The sequence below is a fragment of the Phragmites australis genome, chromosome 15 (assembly GCF_958298935.1).
Source record: "Phragmites australis chromosome 15, lpPhrAust1.1, whole genome shotgun sequence".
Lineage (NCBI taxonomy): Eukaryota > Viridiplantae > Streptophyta > Magnoliopsida > Poales > Poaceae > Phragmites > Phragmites australis.
Window position 1 is genome coordinate 27,398,690 of NC_084935.1, and position 20,482 is coordinate 27,419,171.

Below are 20,482 nucleotides of genomic sequence, written 5' to 3' on the forward strand. Positions count from 1 at the left end.
TGCGTGAAAGTTAGCTATCCACGTGTCAGAGCCATGACTAGACTTGCAAGATCTTATGGGTTTCATCTCTAGCCTACCCCAACTTGTTTGGGACTGAAAGATTTTGTTGTTGTTGTTGTTGTTGTAATTTAATCTTGTAAAAAGAATACAACTGAGGTACTAATAATAAATTTTCTTCTACTCATCGAGCATAGAAGTCGTTTATATGTGGGATGTTTTCATTGATATACCAACGTTCCACTTAGAAACGATGGTCTTTTGTAGCCTTTGAACAAAGTACCAACAAATATGACAATTATAGTCTTTGTCCAACCTCGTACACCGGTTCCCCCTTTCAACTGTTTTCCTACTGTAAATATCAAAAAAATTAGTTCATAATGATATGTGGATATTCTTGTCCCTAAGACGATTAAATAATCAATCAAAGGACGTGTATCAATATTGAAAATCTTCTAGTTTTAAGTATCGGAAAGGAGATGAAGAATACTTAAAGTAGTATAGGTTCTTTTTTACTTAGTTTTTTTTACCATACTATAAAGAGGGGTTAAAATGGGTAGTTTGATCTAGTTAAGTTTAGATTTGGTTTGATGCACACTTGTAAAACTTTAACACTAGGTAGCTCATATAAGCTCATGGTTGAGATGTGGAGAAGGTAGAGCTCAAGATCAAGTTGAATTTGAATGAGCTCAAGGTATTTTCAATGCACCGGATGATCTGATCCTGCTAGAAGTGATCTCACCGGAGCTTTATTTGCACAAATCAGATAAACATCTTATATGTTCAGTATGATCCGGTGTTCAAAGCCTGTATCACCGAACGATTATTTTTTGCTGACACATGTCCAAATATTTTAAGAAGTATTACATCGGATGGTCCAGTGTTAGTGTGGTGAAATCACCGGACTAATTTCAGCAGAAGCGAACTTGCTCAGGAAAATGAAGTTGAACTCACCGGATGATCCGATGATGAAAGTGTGGGATCACCGGACTAATTTTTTTAGAGGCAAATTGAAGATTGTACACTCACCAGATGGTTCGGTGAGTTGATTGGAGACTACACCAGAGTAATATTTTCAGAGAGGGGTGTTTCGGGTGTTTTAAATTGGAACTACTCACCGGATGACATCGGAGTATTTTCTCCAGAGGAGTCTTTGATGATAGAAGCAGCTCAACCTATCAGATAGTCCGGTGTTGGTTTGATGAGTCACTCAACTAATATTTTAGAGAGGGTTGTAACGGGTAGTTTTGGCCGAGATACACTAACAGGATAGTCCGGTGTTGAGTATGTATTCACCGGATGGATACACCAGACTATTAACAGTACAACAGTTATTGACAGCTGGCGCAATGGAGGATTGAAGTTTGAACTCATCGGACTGTTCGGTGTGAGTAAGAGGATACTCATCCGATCATCCAGTATTAACAGAAAAGTTAAGTTGTTAGGTAACGGTTAATTTTGGTTCTCTAACCTATAAATACCCCTCCACTTAGTTTCATTCGTCTAGCTAACGACACAGAGAAGCTCATACACTGTGTGTATCATCCAGAAACAAAAGAGAGCATTTGAGTTGATTTTTAAGTCCCTAATTGAAGATTAAGGACTTTATTAATGCTTGAAGAGTAGCAAGTGTGCATCTAGTTATAATCTAGACTTGATTTTGGTTAAGTGAAACTATTGCTTATTACTCTTAGTTGTTGACAACACATAGCCGATCTTAGTGATCGAAAGTGTTCTCGATGAGCTCTTGAAGTTCTTATAGGAGCCTCAGAAAGAGCTATACATTTGGTTTGATGTCTATCAATTCAGAGATGAAGAAGTAGCAATAATGAGAGAACACTTGAGTCACTACTTAAGAGGGAGCGATATCTTTGGTGGATGCTCCAACAAGGACTAGAGTAGAGTACCAACTCCTCGATACCTTGAAAAAAAAATCCGTATTCTCTTATCCATCTCTTTACTATTCCGTAATTTAATTTGAGTATTTACATTCTTACAAGCTTTCAAATTTCATATTTTTTTAGTGTCTTTGCTTGCTTATTTTGTTACCCTCTCCTAGATGTTGGTAGAGATTTTTAATTGTCCAATTCACCCCTTGTCCAAATCCTTTCAATATCCTCACACAACTCAAACTATATGTTTCATTACACGGTGAAATGCATGCACGGACCCAGAGGGCCAGATCGGAATTATTACGTAGCCTCACAACTCAGCTCAGGCTATATGTTCCTTCACACAATGCAATGCATGCATAGACCCAGATCAGAAAAGTGTTGTTACATGAACAGCTCAGAGAGTCGCAAAAGATGAGGCAGCAGCAACAGGATTATCTTCCTTGGCCTTGCTTTCTCCACCCTGTTCCAGTACCTGTGCAGGCTTTTCTTCGTTGGTCTTTCCCTTGCCACTCTCTTCCAGCTCTTTTAGCTGCCTCAGGATGTCTTGTTTCTTAGCTTGTAGGTCTTGTAACTTGGCATCGATCTTTTCTAGATTCTCCTTCAGCTTTGTTGGATCGTTCGTCTTCTCCTTGGCGGCCTTATCTTTCTTCTTCTCTTTGCCTTTCTTCTTGCCTTCTTTCTTTTCATCATCATCCTTCTCTTTCTTCTTACCATCTTCCTTCTTTTCAGTTTTATCTTTCTTCTTCTCTTTCTTTTCTTTGTTTTCCTTCTTGCCTTCTTTCTCTTCATCGTCGTCCTTCTCTTTCTTCTTACCATCTTGCTTATCAATTTTATCTTTCTTCCCTTTCTTTTCTTTGCCTTTCTTCTTACCTTCTTCATCCTCCTCGCCGTCCTTCTCTTCCTTCTTACCGTCTTCCTTCTTGTCAAATTTATCCTTCTTCTCTTTCTTTTCTTTGTCTTTCTTCTTGCTCTCTTCATCCTCGTCAATTTTCTTGGATCCGTAGTGTTTCTCCTCCTTATCTCTGTTTCCTTGTTCCTTCACTTTGGCTGCTCCATCTGTTTTCTTTTCAGAAGTATGAATTTCTTCCTTATGTGGTTCATCATTTGTTAGCTTGATTTCTCTTGTGCCCGAGCTTGCGGCAAACTGACTCTCCTTCTGTTCTGTTTCTTCGCTCTTCTCATTTTTCGTTTTCTTGTCTTTGCCTTTCTCTTGTTTCTCATCACTTGAATCCTTCGACTTGGATTCATCCTTCTCTTTAGCCCTTGTATCCTTCTTTGAGTCTTTTCCATCATCATTGTCTTTCTGCTTGTGTTTCTCCTTGCCCTCTTTAGGCTTATCATCACTATCTTTCTCTTTTATCTCGGTCTTCTTATGTTTTCTTTCCTCGGCCTTCCCCGAATCTTCACCATCTTCCTTCTTTTGCTTATCTTTCTCTTTCTTATCCTTCTTCTTGATCACCTTCTCATCATCTTTGTGCTCATCTTCATGCTTCTCTGGCTTCTTTTTCTCCTTCTCTTTGTCTTTCTTTGCTTCTTTACCCTTGCCTGAAGACTTTGCACCATCTGACTCGTGCTTGACCTCTTCCTTCTCTGCAAACTCGGCCTTGATCCCTATCTCAATCTCCTCCTTCTCATCCTCATTGCCTGATGACTTGTCCTTGCTCTTGATCTTGAGATGGATCTCATCCTTGGACTTCTTCTCTTCCTCCTTCAGCTTCTCTTTCCCCATCTTGATACTATGACTATATGAGCTGCTTCACTGAAGGTTCTCCAAGCACCAAAAACCCCTGCAATTACAAGTCAGTCGCTTTCAAACGGATTTGATGCATAATGCAGCGTCATATTCAAAGGGCATCGACTGCTTGACATGAGTATTCCCCAGAACAATATGTCCAGCTTCAGCGCAGTGGTTGTTCCTCCTACACTGTCCTATTATAGCAACCATTTCGCGATAGTCGTACTACGATGCTGACACACATCCGAATAATAATCTAACGGAGCTCTGGGCAGGTTGATAAATCAAGGAATTGACATTTCATTCAACATGTAAGTAACGCAAACTTAGATCAGGCTAGGAAAATGGATCTGGAACAAGAGCTAGAACAAAGTAAATATCTGAATTCTGAATAACTAACTCGGTAGCCGCTGCAGCTGCACACCGGAAAGGGCTAGAACTAGAAATCAGTCGAGCAGCAGGCCAGTCTACTCGAACTTCACACGCATCACACTAATCACAGCACAAGCATACAGGAAGAAACAGGGCAAGAACACGAATCAGCTAACGGATCCATCCAGCTCATCTACGGTGAACAAAAGGGACGCGTTCCTGAGCTCTGACCTTCTTGGATGGCGAGGATCCGGCGCCTTCCTTGGAAGAACAGGCAGCTGAAGTCGGCGTTGGCCTCCGCTGCGCAGCGCGCTAGCTCCTCCTGTGGGTGTGGGGGTGGGAGATCAGCTTCGAGGAGGATGGCTAAATAAAGGAGAAGAGCTGACAGCTGAGTCGACGAGTAAAGAACGGGGGAAGAGCCGCGTCCGAACGAGAAGGGACGCGACGTGGGTCGGAGCGCGCGGCGTGGTCGGCTGTCGGCGCCGCCGCGTGGCGCGCGACGGGTCGCGACGCGATGCCTCCCGTGGGCCTGGGCCGGTTAGCGGCGGTGGCTCGTGGGCTGGAGCTGAATGGGGCCCACGTAAATTTTTTTCTTAAATTTTTTTCTCAAAACTTCTGACCCAAACTTTTCTTATTAATTTTTTTCTCAAAACTTTTGAGCCAAACTTTTCACCGGCCGCGTCAAATTTGCGTCATGGCGACAGTTCATCTGGATCGCCATAAAGAACAGATGCTGACGGCCGACCGTCTATCCAAGTGTGGCCTACAGCACCCAGCGCGCTTCCCCCTGTGCGATCAGGAAGAGGAGACAGTGCAGCATCTGCTGACCTCTTGTGTTTTCGCAAGGCAAATTTGGTTTCGTCTCCTGACCGCTATCACACCTCAACTACAAGACTTTTTGGTCTTCGCTGAATGGTGGTGCAGAGCGTCGAGCTAGGTGGACAAGCAGCAGCGCCCAAGGGCCATGGCAGGAGCGAAAGGGTTGTCGTCCCAGTTGACTAGAGTGTAGCGTACTCGGTTCCTCGGTAGTCTGTCTATGCCGCGAGAGATGGCCATGTGATCTGGTCATGCCTTGGGCACGCCTTGTTTTTCTTGTGTTGCGTTATTCTTTTTTTTTTTCTTTCTTTAGTGTTGGTTTTGTTGTATTCGGATCGTCCAATTTTCATCTAAAAAACAATGACTCGCAGTTCTCCTGTACTAGAAAAAAAATTGTCAACGACAAAGGGACCTTGTACACTTCGCGCCAATAATATACAGCAGGTCAAGTATCATTAACAACTCCGGCCCTCCCTAGTACCAACTGCAGAAAAATGTAATCGACTAAAACATCAGCTATTTGACTGTATAGTCACCTAAGGAAAACAGTGCCTTATCTACTGAAAGACAATGGTTCGATGGGTCATCTCTGCACAACTTTATATATCCGGGGCAAAGCGGGGAAAGATGAGGAGAAACTGCCCCCGATGGTACTAAAAAAAAGCCTCCTCCGAAACTAGCCTGCCAGCTCCATCGAAAACCTGAGCAACACTGCCTACCATCCATTGCGGCGCACAATTTATTTCAAGCCAGCAATTTCATCCCTTGCTTGGTGTTGGGTGACAGCATGTCGCTCAAATTTTTGATATCTGTCTAGTTATATATTTTTACAGGTCTCTCGAATGAATGCCGGTTCTGCACAATGAAATATGCAACGAATATTATAGCCAAAGAGATTATGACGCTAGGGACATTATTAAGAAATACAATGACCATTCGCAACAATGTGCTAACGATACCTGATTAACTGTGTGCGCCTTTCTTGGAGCAGTGTCGGGATGTTCCAGTCCAAGGTATTGCTCCCAAGCTCCATACACGTTTCTCTAAACAAGTTTAAATTAGTGGAAAGAATCCAAATGTGAGCCAAATTAAGTGATAAACAGTAGTTGATTCAGCAAGTAGATAACAAGCATGACTACCTGAAATCTCGTTGCTACAGTATCCGAATCTTCAAAATAGTCTGGGCGACCAAGTGATATGTATGCAAATTTCCACTGTCCAAAGAGAGCATTGGTTAATATAACAAGTTCACATTAATTAAGAAAACAAACAACTCAAATACATCGAACAGAAGTTAAATGTTAGGCATGTTTACATTCTAGTTGGTACTTGAGCTATCTGACTGTTCATCTAACTGAGCCACTTTGAACCAGATCATTTACGATGAACAGCTTAAATACTGTTAACATGACCATTGCTCTGACTTTCTCGTTGAAATTTTTGTCATACTTAAGATTGCTATTTAAACAGTATTTTTGAACCAGCAGCCTTAGGCTTCAATAACTCTGGTTTTCACATCACATGTAGAAAGGGGCAGAAAGCATCAGGATTAGATCTGATGTAGAGAACCTGGATTAGACCCAATGCAGTGACACTGTATATCTGATAGGAATCTCCAGACCAGTGAGGTGGTATTATGCAAGTGTGATGGAATCTATCCAAACAAGGCTACTTTGGAACTATCTTTTTTTATGGCAACTTTGGAACTCATGTTGAATAAGAGTACCAGGGTTGTACTAGCATTTAGAAAGAGTTGATCCACTAAACATATACTCTCTCCAATTACATGTATAGGTCGTTTTAGGATTCTTGTTGATCAAACTCTTTAGCTTTGACCATCAAAATATAAAAATATGTACAACATATGACTGATGTTACTAGATTCATCATGAAAAATATTTTCATATTATATAACTTTTTTGTTTAAACTAATATTTTTTTACAGATAGTCAGATTGTCATATCGAAGACTGTGTTGATGTCATAAACGACTTGTATTTGCAACCAGAAGGGGTACTTCCAATGGAGCATTCAAACTAAAAAGAAGAGGCACCGAACGGGTTAATGCAGACCATCGCATAAACAAAAATAGCCTTCTGGTTTGTCCTTTAAATAATTATTTAATGAATGTCCACAAATGAAAATACAGCCAAGTACTATATCAAATCTGTGTTGTTTCACAAGGTCCCGACATGATAGAACTTAGAAATGTAACCGGAAGTTCTACTTGATGCTTTAATGGAGATAGATATACTGAGAACTGGTAAGCACAAATATTCCAGTAATGTCACTTCGGAACAAGATCAACTGGCATGCATGAAATGCTATAACAACAAATACTGCGAATTAATACAAATAAGAAAACAATAGAATGAAGTTTTACCTTCGAGAAATCCTCATCTGGAACCTTAAGCTTTTTCTGAATACGTTCTTTGATAGAAGATAAGGTCTCATCCTCACGAATAACCATAAAGAAAGGTTCTCCGAAATTCTGAACTTGCTGTAAATATCATGGTAAATATCAGTATTTGTTTAACTAGATAACCAAGTACGCTATTAAAATCAGGACAGCGAAGGTGAATATTTACTAAACATTAGTACTGTGATCCCATGGTTTCATGTTTTATGCTGGGCAGTGGGTCGAACACACCCATATCCAAAAGTTAATGATCAATTTATCGTGTCATACATACCAAATCAATTTTTCAGAAATTTGTGTGAGCACTTTAATGGCAAACATAAGCAAAACAAAGCATACAGAACAACACTTACTGATGTTCTGCTAATTATGTATAAGTGTTGTGGTTACTAAGGATTCCTTTGCACAAGTTGACATACCCATGGGTTATTTGAAAGATATACAAGATCAAGATGAAAATATTCTGCTAATTATTTTCAAGACATAACAACCAAATAAACATCTGAATCTCAAATGAAGAAAGAGAGAATCAGACTAGTGACCAACTGACCATAACATTTCAAACAAAGAAAGAAAAGACGGCCTCCGTTAGATAACTTAAGTCCAGTCAAATACAGAAGTACATAGTTACACGTAAGTTCATGTGACCGTAGCATGTAGAGAACATGCTAAGTCAGATAAGTATAAAATAAAGATTATGAGATAGCAAAAAACAATACAAGTTCATCTGGAAGACTGGAACAAAATTTAAAGGCACACTACTGAGGCTAACAGACTGTTGAACGAAAAATAAGATGTCTGAGTACAAGAAACGCAAGTAATTCAAATCATTTTCTTCATTGACTGCCACTACTTAAAACTAAAAGCAATACAATGACAGAAAAATTATACTGCTGAATTATGGAACTTAGCATGTATTTTTTATATATATACGCAGCAAAAATTAATGACTAGATTGCAGCACTAAGATCAATATTACCAAATTTTACATTACCGTTTGGTTTTGAGTATCTTTCGTAAAATGGTACACATGAATCAAGCGATCAAAGGGACCAAGGTTTTTCTCCTCCTCCGGAACCTAGAAAGGAAAAATTAGCCACCGATCACCAAAAGAGAAATGTATACCTCTCAACAAACAGAGATTGATCTAGTTGTGAAGCATGGAATAACATACCTCCTCTGCACGCAGTGTCCAGTACTGGTCATTGATGTTTTCTATCTTTTCACTGGGTGCAAAAATCTGCAGGAAATAGAAGTTCACAAAAATACCCTGTGGAATTACATACAACTAAGCAATTAAACTAGCAATTGTAGCACCTTGTATATCTTGTGATAGAAGACCTCAAGTAATCTTAGTTCTGCATTGGGATGAGATAGCTCAACCTGATTTGACAAAAGGCAGAAGACATATATAGGACAGAATAAACTTCATAAATGCAATGGATAGCAGTCAGAACATGGAAGACAAACCACAAAATAAAGGGCTATCAAAGTATACCTTTGATTTTATATCATTTAGAACATCGCCAACAGTGCTGTTTTTTGGCAATCTTATACTGTGAACTGACACCTGATAAAAACAAATTTCAATACTACTAAAAATGAAAGGTCTACTGCCAAGAGTGAAAGAGTTCGGCTAAATGACCTCATCTTTTGTGGCATGGTGATATGTAACTTTCAATGTCTTCAATGCTTGTAATTCAGGAAGAGGTATATCCAATACTTCATAGTACAGAATATCAGAAGTCTGATACATGAAAAGTCAAAAGATATGTCATTGTTCATTTTACTTGCGAATCAACCAATTGTAACATAGACCACAAGTAAGAGTCGTGACCTGGTTATAGTGAATAAGCATGTCCAGTAGACGTTCAACGCCTCTGTACTTAATTGGTTGAGGCTTAGGTTGTTGAGAATAACAATTATGTGATGTAAGCCGAATTTTCGATGGATCATCCACACCAAGTTTTTGTGCCACCTTTTCCACAACTTCATCGTATGTATAAATCTTTGACCTATACAGAAAAGGCGATAAGGAGAACGTCCAGTAGCAACACACACAATCAAGGTTTGCTAATCACAGCAAGTCCAAATGCTTACATCTCTAGGCAAAAGTCATCCTCCTTGGGCTTCTCCAGCGAACGGAAGTGGACCACCTAAAGGATTGCAACAGAATTTATTACATGCAAAATAGTACAATACAGAATGTTGAGATGTGCATCAGACTCACAATGCAACGTTAGAGCACAGTAGTAAGAGAAATAGTACAGGAAATGGGGCAAACAAGATTACAGACAACCAGATAACAGTCAAACAGATGTTGTGCAACTGTCTTTTTCTTTATTGGAGGAGAATTAATAAACTGTCAATACTAATTAATCATCAACAAAGTGTAAAGCAAATAAGCAAGAGAACTCCTTAATATAATGTTGAGGCAAGGAGAATGCATGCAAATATCAAGTAACATGGAATTCTGATAGTAAGTGGGTCACTGCTAGGTACCTGTCGGTTACGTATATACACCAAAAAGGATGGGACGTCAGGGTATCTATACTGGTCAGAATTATCCGGCTTCGGAGATTTTTGAAAACAAATTATGTCCCCATCTTCAAGCTATGAACACAAAAGAATCCAGGTAAGACAGCATCTTAAAAACAAGAATGAAATTAGATTAAGAAAAACTGACATTGAAAATTACCTGGCAAGACCGAAATAGAAGCCTGTTATCAATATATTCACACATCACATTAGGCTCGAACTTAATTTCCTAACATTGGTGAAAGGAGGGGCAAACAGTAAGATAATGAACCAGAATAATACGCAAATTATATCAACATCGCCAGGGAGAAAGCAGTAAGATAATGAACCAGAATGATATGACTAAACAAACTGATAACATAGGAATTCTATTAAGATATAAACTAACCTCATAAAGTTCAATATCATCTTCTTGTGAAAAACCTGCCATTTTCCTTAATTTTGGCAGAATATCCTGTGGTCTACCTGAAGCCTTAACAAAGAGCCTACCAACATACCTGAAAAATCCATTCGGTAGAAGAGTAAAAATCCAATGACAAATAAAGGATGATACAGAAGTTCTGAGTTTGGAAGCATGAAAGGTACCGCAGCTGTTCCTTCTCAGGGTCATAGAGTTTGAAGAAAAGCAATATATCTTCCCTTGTCTTGTCTGGAAGAGGAAGAGGTTCAGGGTCCTACACCAATTTCAAGTAAATGAATGGGTTCATGATAAAACAAACTTGAGCAAATTAACACAGGAGAACGAATAAAAGTAGATGTGAATGAAGCTATTACCAGTTCAAGTTCAACTTCCAAGAACAATTTAAGTTCGGCATTGTGGCCCTTGTTCACCAGTTCCTTTAGATGTCCAACCTACATAAAATTCTCTCCTTTAAATTTAGCACATTTACATACATGGAAAACTAGAATACAATTCAAGCATGGTGAAGAGTGAAGAAAAATGGCAAAGTATTAGTTTGAAAATAATCCACAAGAGATCCATTCGAGTTTAACAATGAGTATAAAAGAATCAAGGTATCCTCGAATATACATAGCCGTTGCACAGAAGGTAATACTAATAGGTGTTAAGGGGTAAAATGAATGAAATAGTAGTGCAAGTTAGCTCACTGCAAAATGTTTTACAGCTTATATTTTTCCACATGTATACCATTTGCATAACGAACAATACATTATCACAAGTCAAGTGGGGTGTTTCAACCATAAGCGACTGAACAAGATATAGCAATTGAGCTGAAAAGACGATAGCATTGACTAATAAACACTCAAACATAGAAAATAGGCAACTTGACATCCAAAAGAAGCGCACCTCTACAAATAAAAACAGATGTCATTATCAACAGCACGAGAAATCAATAGCTCAATTACAGATACATTAAATTAGTATGCATTATGCAGCTTTCTGAGCATGGCATAAATGGCCCAAACAAAGAAAGGTACCAAACTGGGGGTGACAGAAAGCATATCTACAAGTCTGTTCTGGATTTCTAATAATCAAATTGTTCACCAGTGTAGTGAAGTGCAATACAGATACACGAAAAACACAGCTATTTCTGGGCATCATGAAATCATCTTACAGTGCGTGCTTCTTCTTGAGGAGTCAATGGTCGGTTGGGTCGATAGGTATGATTTTGCCGCTTGGCCCACAGCCAAAACCGTTGAAACTGTGTAGGGATACCAAGCTCTTTTGCTACCTCCTCCTGTAAAGCACTTCATAGATGAGTAATCAGTATAGCAACTGTGGAGCTCTAATCCTATAAGCAATGCAAATTTAGACATAACTAATAGCAGTGCACAACTGCAGAGGAATCAGCACGTAGAGTGACTATAGGCTAGACCAACCATCAAAATAATTCCTTCATAAGGTGTCAAAAGAAGTCAAGAAACCACAATATTATTGCACCATTTCAAGCTTATGTTCACTTCTTACATCTTTTGTTGAGAACTACAAACATCAATTGGTTCACGCAAGCTAAACACAAATGTGCTTTTACATGTATCAGTAGCCTACTTGAGTCATTGAGTCGTCTTTGATCTTTCTGGACACAACCAATAACAACTGACAACCAACAGTCTGATTTGATATTCCTATGATAAAAATATGCAAAGATACACCATCACAGAATACATGGTTTTTTACCCATGCAAGTACCTTGAATTGAGTAAAAGGCATCTGCTTTTGGATACGGAAGCTTGGAACTTTGTCATGATCAACAAGATCGAAATATATGTCTTTCCCTATCTGAGCATTCAAGTCATCATCCCTTGCAACCTATGATAGGAAAATGCGTAAGATAACTAAACGAGAAATAGATATCTGCTAGAGATAGAACATATCTGCTAGAGATAGAACATTGCATGTTCTATGCCCAGAAGGTTGACTGAAACACCTTGATGATGGTATACAGGTGTGCCTCAGCTTTCTCCTTTTTCCGGCGTTCTTTTTCTTCACGGTCCTTTTCCAATCTAATCTGAGAGCAGATGGAAGTATTAGAGTATACTAATCTAGATCTAAAACAGGAAATATTAGGAGACAGCTTACTCGAAGATGCTCTGCTATGTCTTTCTCATCCACGTTACAAATAATTTTGTCCTTGTCACTTTCACGAATGTACACCAGCATGTATGCATTTGAATATTTAGTAAACTTGAAAGGAGTGTTGTTTAAGCCGGGATTAGTTTGAGGCAGCTGCAGAACGAAATTGATCAGGTCAGTGTTATTATGTCATTGTATACAAGTATTGTAAAGTTGAAAATTGCACCAACCTCTTCCTCGCCACCATATTGTTCTTCCAATGCCCTCTTTGCATCTTCTTTTGTTACACGCTCATCATCAAACTTGAACCTAGAAATTTTGGCTCCAGTGAATAATGAAAAATGAAAGAAAAAACTAAGCTGTCCAACAAGCATATATGGTTATAAATAGCAAAAGTGATTGTCATACATGCTTAAAGTGCAAGTAGTAGCTCCTAGTTAAACTTAAAACAATATACTGATCACAAATTTTGCAGTGTGGTAAACAATATACTAATCACAAATTTTGGAGTCAGTGTGGTAGACTAAAGTACATTATTGCACTAACAAAAAAATCATCTCTAAGGGCAATTTCAAATCGTCTGCAAGTTTGATCAGGCAGGAATAATCAACTGAAGTAGTATACTTAACAATAGACTGTGCAACATTGTTTACTAGCTATCATTCATCATCAAGTATGAGCACTGATCATAGATGTTCCCAAGAGTTTGTTAATTTTCATACAGAAACAGAGCCAATCATTAAACTAGAAAACAGACATACCATTGATCAGAAAGGGCAGGTCGTACGAAAGCATAGTAATGCCCACCATGAACACCACCGCTATGGACAAGAACGCTGCACGAGAGTAAGTGTTATGAGCTGTACTGACACACTTGTAAACCATGAATGCTTGTGTTATGATCCTAAGATCATAACGGGGATAAACATCCGCCGAGAGGATAGCCAGGCGGCATTAGCTGCTAGGGGAAAGATTAAACCATAGATTAGGGAGACAGAATATTGGGGAGACTTAGAGTAATTCTTCTCTTGCTTGACTTTATTCTGAATATTGTCTCTCCTTATATAGGGAGGGTGATTACAATTCTAAACCGAGTCCAAATCCTAACTTACCAAACTTATCTTCTAACCAAATCAAATCCAACACCTACCAAACTTATCTCCTAAATAAATGGCAAGCATGATACAGCCCTAGCTTTCCTGCCCATAACATCTCCTTCCTCCTTGCGAGACAACTCGTCCTCGAGCTGTGGTTGTAGCGTCATGGCTGCATGCCTTCGGAGCCCCACGTCGACGAAGGGTTGCAGAGTCATTGTCCCGTCATAGGAGAGCACCGAATTGTCCAGATCCCGTCACCCACGCTGCTGCTAATGGTTGTCAGCGGAGATTACTGCGGTGCCACCGCCAGCCCTGGTTGTGTCGCCCATGGGGATAGCAACGGCAAAGCCAGTGGTGATGCTTAACAGAGAGGTCAACGGGTGGCGCAGTTGTGCCAAGGATGGTCTCGATAGCGTCACCCATGGGGATAGTGGCGGCAAGACCATCGGTGGTGCCAACATTGAGGGCGATTGGCGATGGAGAACGAGGTGGTGTAGTCACGCCAACGTTGTTCTCGGCACCGCTACCCATTGGAATAGCAAAAACGACCAGTGAAGGCGCGACTAAGTCAGATGGTGTGGTAGACAACGCCATTATTGGCTCCAGTGGCGTCGTCCATAGGGATGGCGATGGCAAAACCAATGGCGGCGATGCAGTTGAAGCCATGGGTCGGGATTACCTGCCTCTGATACTAGATGTTATGATCCTAAGATCATAACGGGGATAAACATCCACCGAAAGGATAGCTGGACGACGTTGGCTGCAAGGGGAGATATTAGACCATAGATTGAGGAGACAGAATATTGGGGAAGACAAGATTAATTCTTCTCTTGCTTGCCTTTATTCTGAACATGGCCTCTCCTTATATAGGGAGGGTGATTACAATTCTAAACCGACTCCAAATCCTAACTTACCAAACTTATCTCCTACTAAATTGGAAACCAAATCAAACTATGTCCTAGCCAAATCAAATCCAACTCCTACCAAACTTATCTACTAAATAAATGGCAAGGACGATACAGCCCTAGCTTTCCTGCCCATATCAACAATTATGCATATTGTTGCTTGGATTTAGCTCAAACTTTATGAACATAAGGCAGGCTGCAAAAATCAAGCAACACATGAGAGTAGATCAAACAATTATGGTCCCATCAGGATTTTCGATGTGATTGGCGAATCCCAGTACAGGTCAAATCGTAAGGCAAGAAATCCACAATCGTCACTTTTGGCGATACTTGTCATCTCTAACTACTGAGATTTTAGATCTTAATGCATGGAAGTAAACACGGAAAATCAATTGAAAAATATCTGACTAACCTGTGAAGGGTGTAAAGGTTACGCACATTCCTGTCTGCATCAGGTGATAAATACTTTTCATCATCTCTATCAAGATCCAACTGAAGTGGGAATTCGTAACGATCATTTATCTGATATTCACAAAGAACGGTAAGAATTTTTAACAGGCTACAAAATAGAAGATAAAAGGATAAACATCGTAATAAAGTAAAGAACAGGGATTTTATGGACTTGGGTGCACATGCACACATTTTGGTTCGTGTATTTGTCCACCTAAAAAAATTAATAGATTGAGTTCCAATATGGGCATATGCAAAGAAAAAAGGGCAGATGTATAATCGGAGTGATAGAGAGTAAAACAGAATTATATTACAAAAAATGTGAGCACAAACTTGGGTTTTGGTGCAGTGCACATATGGTCATCTTCCTATGCATATTTTTGCAAATTTACATGGTGTAACATATTCCATATATATGGATAAGCTCAAGAGTATTTAGAAAAGTGAAAGATACACTTAAAGTAGGAGCACATGACTCAAGTTCAGAGTTGTGTTTCCTCAAAGAAATGACATTTAAATGAAATCATATTGTTGCAATCATTTGATGCATCCAAATGCACGTAAAAGTGGTACAAATATAACAACAACAACAACAACAACAACAACAACAAAGCCTTTTAGTCCCAAGCAAGCTGGGGAAGGCTAGAGATGAAACCCACAAGATCCAATTAAAAAGATGATGAGAAAACAATAATAATAATAAAGGTACTAGTAAAAGTAAAAGTAATAACGGTGCAAGGAGACCAGTGCATAAGTAGAGAATAAAAAAACAATAGCAGAGAATAAAAGAGAACTGTAGACATTATTCCAATCTATGGCTAATGTGGATCACAAACGTATCAACCTGATGCAATTGTTAGTATCTTGTTGACACTTAACACAGTTCTCAGTCAACATTGGTAAACACAATTTTATCAACTATCCTTGAAGATATCAGCATTATTTGAATACAGCAGCATTATCATCCAGTGTAACATCGAAATACACAATTCTATGGCAGCCTATGTTCGGCCAAATAGGCAAATAGTAGTCAGTCAACCCATGCCTGATGCATGATTTAGTGTCTTGTTGACAAAGAGTTTTCAGTCGGCATATCTTAATCCAGTACATAGTTTGGAACCAATAATAGCCATCCAATATAACTGCCGAATAAATTGCATTTAGTCCAATGGATCGCAACAGATACCAAAGGATTCAGAATCAGGTAGACTAGACCACACCGCAATAGATACTGAAGTCACTGCCCACACACACAAAAGCAAACACATTGTGCACTATTTCAGTGTATATGGATGTGCCTCAAGACCTCTGTTAAAACTACGACTACGAATATCGTCATGTTCATCTACGGAAAGGTTTCTGGAATACTGAGAAGTGAGATAATTAAGGAAGAAAGAACACTAATTAGTGCATAGCACTGATACAGACCTTCACCATTGTGTCACGCATGAAATCATATTCAAAACGTTTTAGCTGAAGTTGCAGAACAGGAGGGAAGTCGATGAAAAGAACTCCTTTCTTTGCATCCTGAAAAAACAAAATAGTAACTCATAAAAACCCATACAGAGATAATTAATCAGGTTTCTTGGTTTCCACTTGTCAGCTATTTGCAACATGTCACCAGCAGCAACTGGTAACCTCAACTTATTATGTCTGCTCAAATTGGATTAAGCTAATAACAGAATCAAATAATGGTGTGTTTGGATGAGAGGGATATCTTTGGGACTATTCGGAATCTTAAGTATTTCGGGTACTTAGATGGCCTTGGTGAGATCTTAACATCATAACCCACCTCAACCCAACAAGACCTAGAAACATGGAGGATGTGACATACTTCTGGAAGCATGATTATACTACCCCAGAAATCTACTCTCTTGGTCCAATTATAGGGCATATATTGATTGCACGGAGGGATTAAGATCAAAGTTTGTGGAATCCACAAGAGAATGACTATTACCCCTCACTTAATTGCTTTGGAAATATAAGTGATGATGGTTTTTGTGGGTAGTCATGCAAGCATACTTAGGAATGTGGTGAAATAAACATGTGTAGAAAATAGAAGACGGCATTAGATCTACATGCATGCCTTATAACATGGAATAAGTTTGAACTGAAAATGTATATTACAATATGGACCGGCGGGAGTAACTAATGATTTTTTTAACAGTACTCACATTGTTATTTCAAATTCGAAGAACTAACAGAACCCTATTTAACAATATTAGCAATATTTTTTGCATTTGGAACCTCCCATATGCCTGAGATGCATCCTACAATAAACTCTCTGACCTTAATATAATTGGGATTTGAATGAGTTGCTGACAAGTTGAGCAGCATTCCCTGAGTTGCTTTGAGAAACAAGTTTGTTTTTAAGCTCAGCAATTCCATTTAGATCGTAATTTATGGATACACGCACGGAAACGGAGGGAGGCATCACAAGTTCAATAAAACTAACCTGCAAACCATGCTGTTCTGCATGATACTTGTTGTCACCTTCCAGACGCTCCACCTCAACATACTTATCAAATGAAGCATAGACATCCTGGCAACCTTTGACATCAAGCTGCAGATCTGCATTGGAATATACCAGCACTAGGTTAAACAGTATTCAGGTTAAAACTCTGTTACCCATGTGTCAAAAACAACATCACTTGCCATAGAAGGACTCCTTTCGTGTTGATTTAAAATCCACATTGATGCACTCAATGTAATTCATGTGATGCCCTTCAAACAATTGTTGTATTGTGCCTTCCACAACAGTTCCCTTGAATCAACATTTTACAAGCATAATTCAGTCAGAGCTACAACGGTTCAGTAAACAACACCGGAGGATATAAAAGGAAAGACCTTACAGATGTCAAACCTTCATCTTATCTTCCAACTTCTCTGAGAGAACTCTATTTAATTCTTGAACATCATGTTGCATAAATGAATCGTGCATGTCCCACCCAAATGATTTTGTGAGCTCCTTTGTAGAGACACTGCTGTCATTATACTGCAACTTATAAAAGAGAGACTGTAGAGCTAATGGAATGCTTCCTGAGGGCATATCATTCTCAGTGGTGGGCATATGATAAACAGCCTGGCAAGCAATATCTATAGTTAGCTCTACCTGAATATGTTGAGCAGAAGAGCAAATGATACGTGGAATTGTCGTTAGTACCTTTCTGAAATATGGAATGTGGTACAAGGTCTGAAGAAGAGAATTCATATAGCATGTGGCGCCTTGATTTTTAAGACCAACATAACCAGTTTCCTTTTTAGAGTCATAACTCCAATAATCAACAACTTTACACACAGCAACTTCAGCTTCCACTATACAAGTATCATTTACAAGATAACCTCTACTGGGGTTGTAGAGTTCACTCAACGGCATAAATGAAGTGAAACCCCAATCACTTTCTCGAGCAGAGAACTGATGTTGTGTTTCTGCAAGGATTAGAAGTCAGTCACCTAAGTTGTTACCAAAGCCTCTAGTATAGAATTACTAGGTTGAAAAAAATAAGGGCATGATGCAAGGATGGACCTTTTCTTATTGTAAACTTGTTGTGAATTTGATTAACCACAGAGAGGCTGAACTGTGCATATCTAGTCCACCCATAGGGCAAGACTCCGGAATCAGCCACATCCAAATACATAGATAAGAATTCAACATTATTTCCCCTGGGGAAAATCAAAATTCGCCTGCAAAACAGAAAGGGTGTCATCGATTACACGCACAAAAAAGAAACAGCAAAGTTGACCAAATACGCTAACTCGGAGGAAAACGGCAAGCAGTAGGCACTTACCACTTGTAGCCTCCGACAATAAAAGCTTCAGAGTAGAGCTTCTTTGTGTTGACTCTTGAAAGATTCTCAATGGTCCAAGTAAATCTAGAGATTGGTGGATCCTCTATCTGTTGGTTTTCCACGGTAGCAGCAGGCTCAGCAGGCACAACTGGCATGGCAATAACGAGTAAGCATGAACAGCCCACAAACTCACATGCTTGATCACATAACAAAAGCAGCAAATGAAAAACATAGTAGTTTTAAGTGGATGCTGTATAAAGGCCCAAAACAGTTTTGTACCAAGAACAAACAGAAAGAAATTGAACATATTAACTTAAATTACTGCATATAGTAACAGGAAATGTACCCCCAACAATTAGAGAAGTTTTCATGTTATTGATCTTTTGCACACAAAAACACAACTACAGAAAAATCCTGCGATTACTGTATAACCAACATCAAACCTTCCATCGGCATAAAAATATCAAATATGCAAGCACGCGCACACTAGCACAGTTTTAACACAACTAAACTCCTCAGGAACCATGACACCCACATATACACATGTAAATTATGAATATATTAAAAAAAATAGACTACAGATGACATTGATAACTCCAAACACAACAGCAAAACCAAATCACAAAACAAACAAATGAATAATAATTCTGCACAATAAATCTGATTTACAGCGATAACTCTGGCTACAGCAGCAATAGCAAGGGCGAGCAAATGAAAAATCACCATTCTGTACAATAAACTAAAAACAAATCATGGTATAGAGCAGCCGTAACGGATGACACAAACAAGCAAATAAAAGAAACATCATAACAAATCGGACACAGCAAAATGCAACATATCTAGCCACCTGGTCACCGTAAGTCATAGATCATTATTAAGTAGCTGACAAGCCATTACGCGTAATCATATTAAGTAATCGCGAGACGAGATGGGCGAATCGAACCTTCCATTGGCTGTGTTCCGTTTGGCAGCTCCTGGTGCGGCACGAGCACCTCCTCTTCCTCCTGCTGTTGCTCCGGCGGCTGCTGCTGCGCAAAAATCACGAGAGGTACATCTCAGATCCATCCCTGCAAATCCCAGGAAAGCCACCAAAACCCCAAACCCTAAAATCCCGTACGCGCACGCCCATTCCCACAATCCCACGCCACACCAGAACCCCGACCCCGAAACCAACCCAGAGTCCTAGGGCAACGGCGCCAGCCCCGCCCGAACAGCCGCGATGCGTGCGGCATCGCGGCCCGATGCGGCGGCCAGGAGGCGCTTGCGTGTGGGGAGGGAGCGGAGGGCTGGGGCGTACTGCCCTCCACACACGCTTACCTCGGCGGGAGGCGGGGGCGAGGTCGACATGGCCGGCGGGACGCGGCGGGCGGGGGTGCGAGGGAGGTAGGCGCGGGTCGCCGGCGGCGATGTGGGGCCCCACCTGGGAGTGGGTTACGGGGGTGGTGGGGAGGTGGAGATCGCGAGGGGGGGTGGGGAGGTGGAGGAGAGAGAGGGGGGGTTTGGACGCGTGAGAGTTCAAGGTCTTATGCGGAAGCTTGCGGGGCCCACCTCCCCACCACCCCCGTATGGACGGTTGAGATCCGGAGCTGGGGTTGGAACGGACGGCCAGGATATTATGGGCTCGATGAGGTGGTCTGGTCGCCTCGCTTCACCTGCGTCGCCGGGTGATTCAATTAATGCGATTTAATTCTTTCGAGAAAGTGGTGATCAATCATGGCACATAGTTACCACTGTCTGCAACATAGATTGGATTTTCTTTTCTTTGCCAAGGACGCTTTATTAATTATTCAAAGTTAAATTATAATCATAAGTAACTAGTTGCTTCACGCACGTTGATAATCGATCACGTCATCCTACACTGATATAGGTATTTTGTTACTGAGCGAACTCGTACACTATCAAATTATGCTCTCTCTTTGATTGTAATCTAAATAGATT

At 40.0% G+C, this 20,482-nt stretch overlaps 2 protein-coding genes across 4 annotated transcripts; both read right to left on the reverse strand.

Annotated features, from left to right (window-relative positions):
* Positions 1 to 2,112: 2,112 nt before the first annotated feature.
* On the reverse strand, positions 2,113 to 4,391 carry LOC133893702 (uncharacterized). The gene is made up of 2 exons (XM_062334793.1): positions 4,231 to 4,391; positions 2,113 to 3,679 (listed from the first exon to the last, which is right to left on the reverse strand). The coding sequence occupies exon 2, from the start codon at positions 3,619 to 3,621 to the stop codon at positions 2,287 to 2,289; it is 1,335 nt and encodes a 444-aa protein (XP_062190777.1). The 5' UTR covers positions 3,622 to 3,679; positions 4,231 to 4,391; the 3' UTR covers positions 2,113 to 2,286.
* A 759-nt stretch (positions 4,392 to 5,150) lies between these two features.
* Positions 5,151 to 20,026, reverse strand: LOC133891919 (ubiquitin C-terminal hydrolase 12-like). Of its 3 annotated transcripts, none has more exons than XM_062332632.1 (32): positions 19,862 to 20,026; positions 19,488 to 19,566; positions 18,545 to 18,692; positions 18,283 to 18,440; positions 17,920 to 18,185; positions 17,620 to 17,838; positions 17,412 to 17,520; positions 17,212 to 17,327; positions 16,185 to 16,283; positions 14,719 to 14,828; positions 13,066 to 13,140; positions 12,535 to 12,613; positions 12,311 to 12,457; positions 12,159 to 12,239; positions 11,921 to 12,040; positions 11,346 to 11,468; positions 10,546 to 10,623; positions 10,357 to 10,445; positions 10,160 to 10,268; positions 9,932 to 10,000; positions 9,736 to 9,846; positions 9,334 to 9,389; positions 9,071 to 9,248; positions 8,879 to 8,980; positions 8,732 to 8,803; positions 8,551 to 8,616; positions 8,408 to 8,473; positions 8,228 to 8,311; positions 7,198 to 7,314; positions 5,955 to 6,029; positions 5,775 to 5,858; positions 5,151 to 5,670 (listed from the first exon to the last, which is right to left on the reverse strand). In XM_062332632.1, exons 1-32 carry the CDS (start codon positions 19,889 to 19,891, stop codon positions 5,629 to 5,631), a joined length of 3,357 nt encoding a protein of 1,118 aa, XP_062188616.1. In that variant the 5' UTR covers positions 19,892 to 20,026; the 3' UTR covers positions 5,151 to 5,628. The 3 variants fall into 3 exon arrangements, with proteins under 3 accessions (XP_062188616.1, XP_062188615.1, XP_062188614.1); XM_062332631.1 differs by having other exon boundaries at positions 19,488 to 19,569; XM_062332630.1 differs by having other exon boundaries at positions 19,488 to 19,572.
* Positions 20,027 to 20,482: the final 456 nt, after the last annotated feature.

Excerpts from the sequence above, each read along its gene's own strand:
- LOC133893702 (XM_062334793.1), bottom strand. The coding sequence starts at position 3,621 with ATGGGGAAAGAGAAGCTGAAGGAGGAAGAGAAGAAGTCCAAGGATGAG.
- LOC133891919 (XM_062332630.1), bottom strand. The coding sequence starts at position 19,891 with ATGTCGACCTCGCCCCCGCCTCCCGCCGAG. Across the intron at positions 14,829-16,184 it reads TGCGTGACACAATGGTGAAG|ATAAATGATCGTTACGAATT; the intron begins GTCTGTATCAGT and ends TGTGAATATCAG. Across the intron at positions 8,312-8,407 it reads GGACACTGCGTGCAGAGGAG|GTTCCGGAGGAGGAGAAAAA; the intron begins GTATGTTATTCC and ends TTTCCTTTCTAG.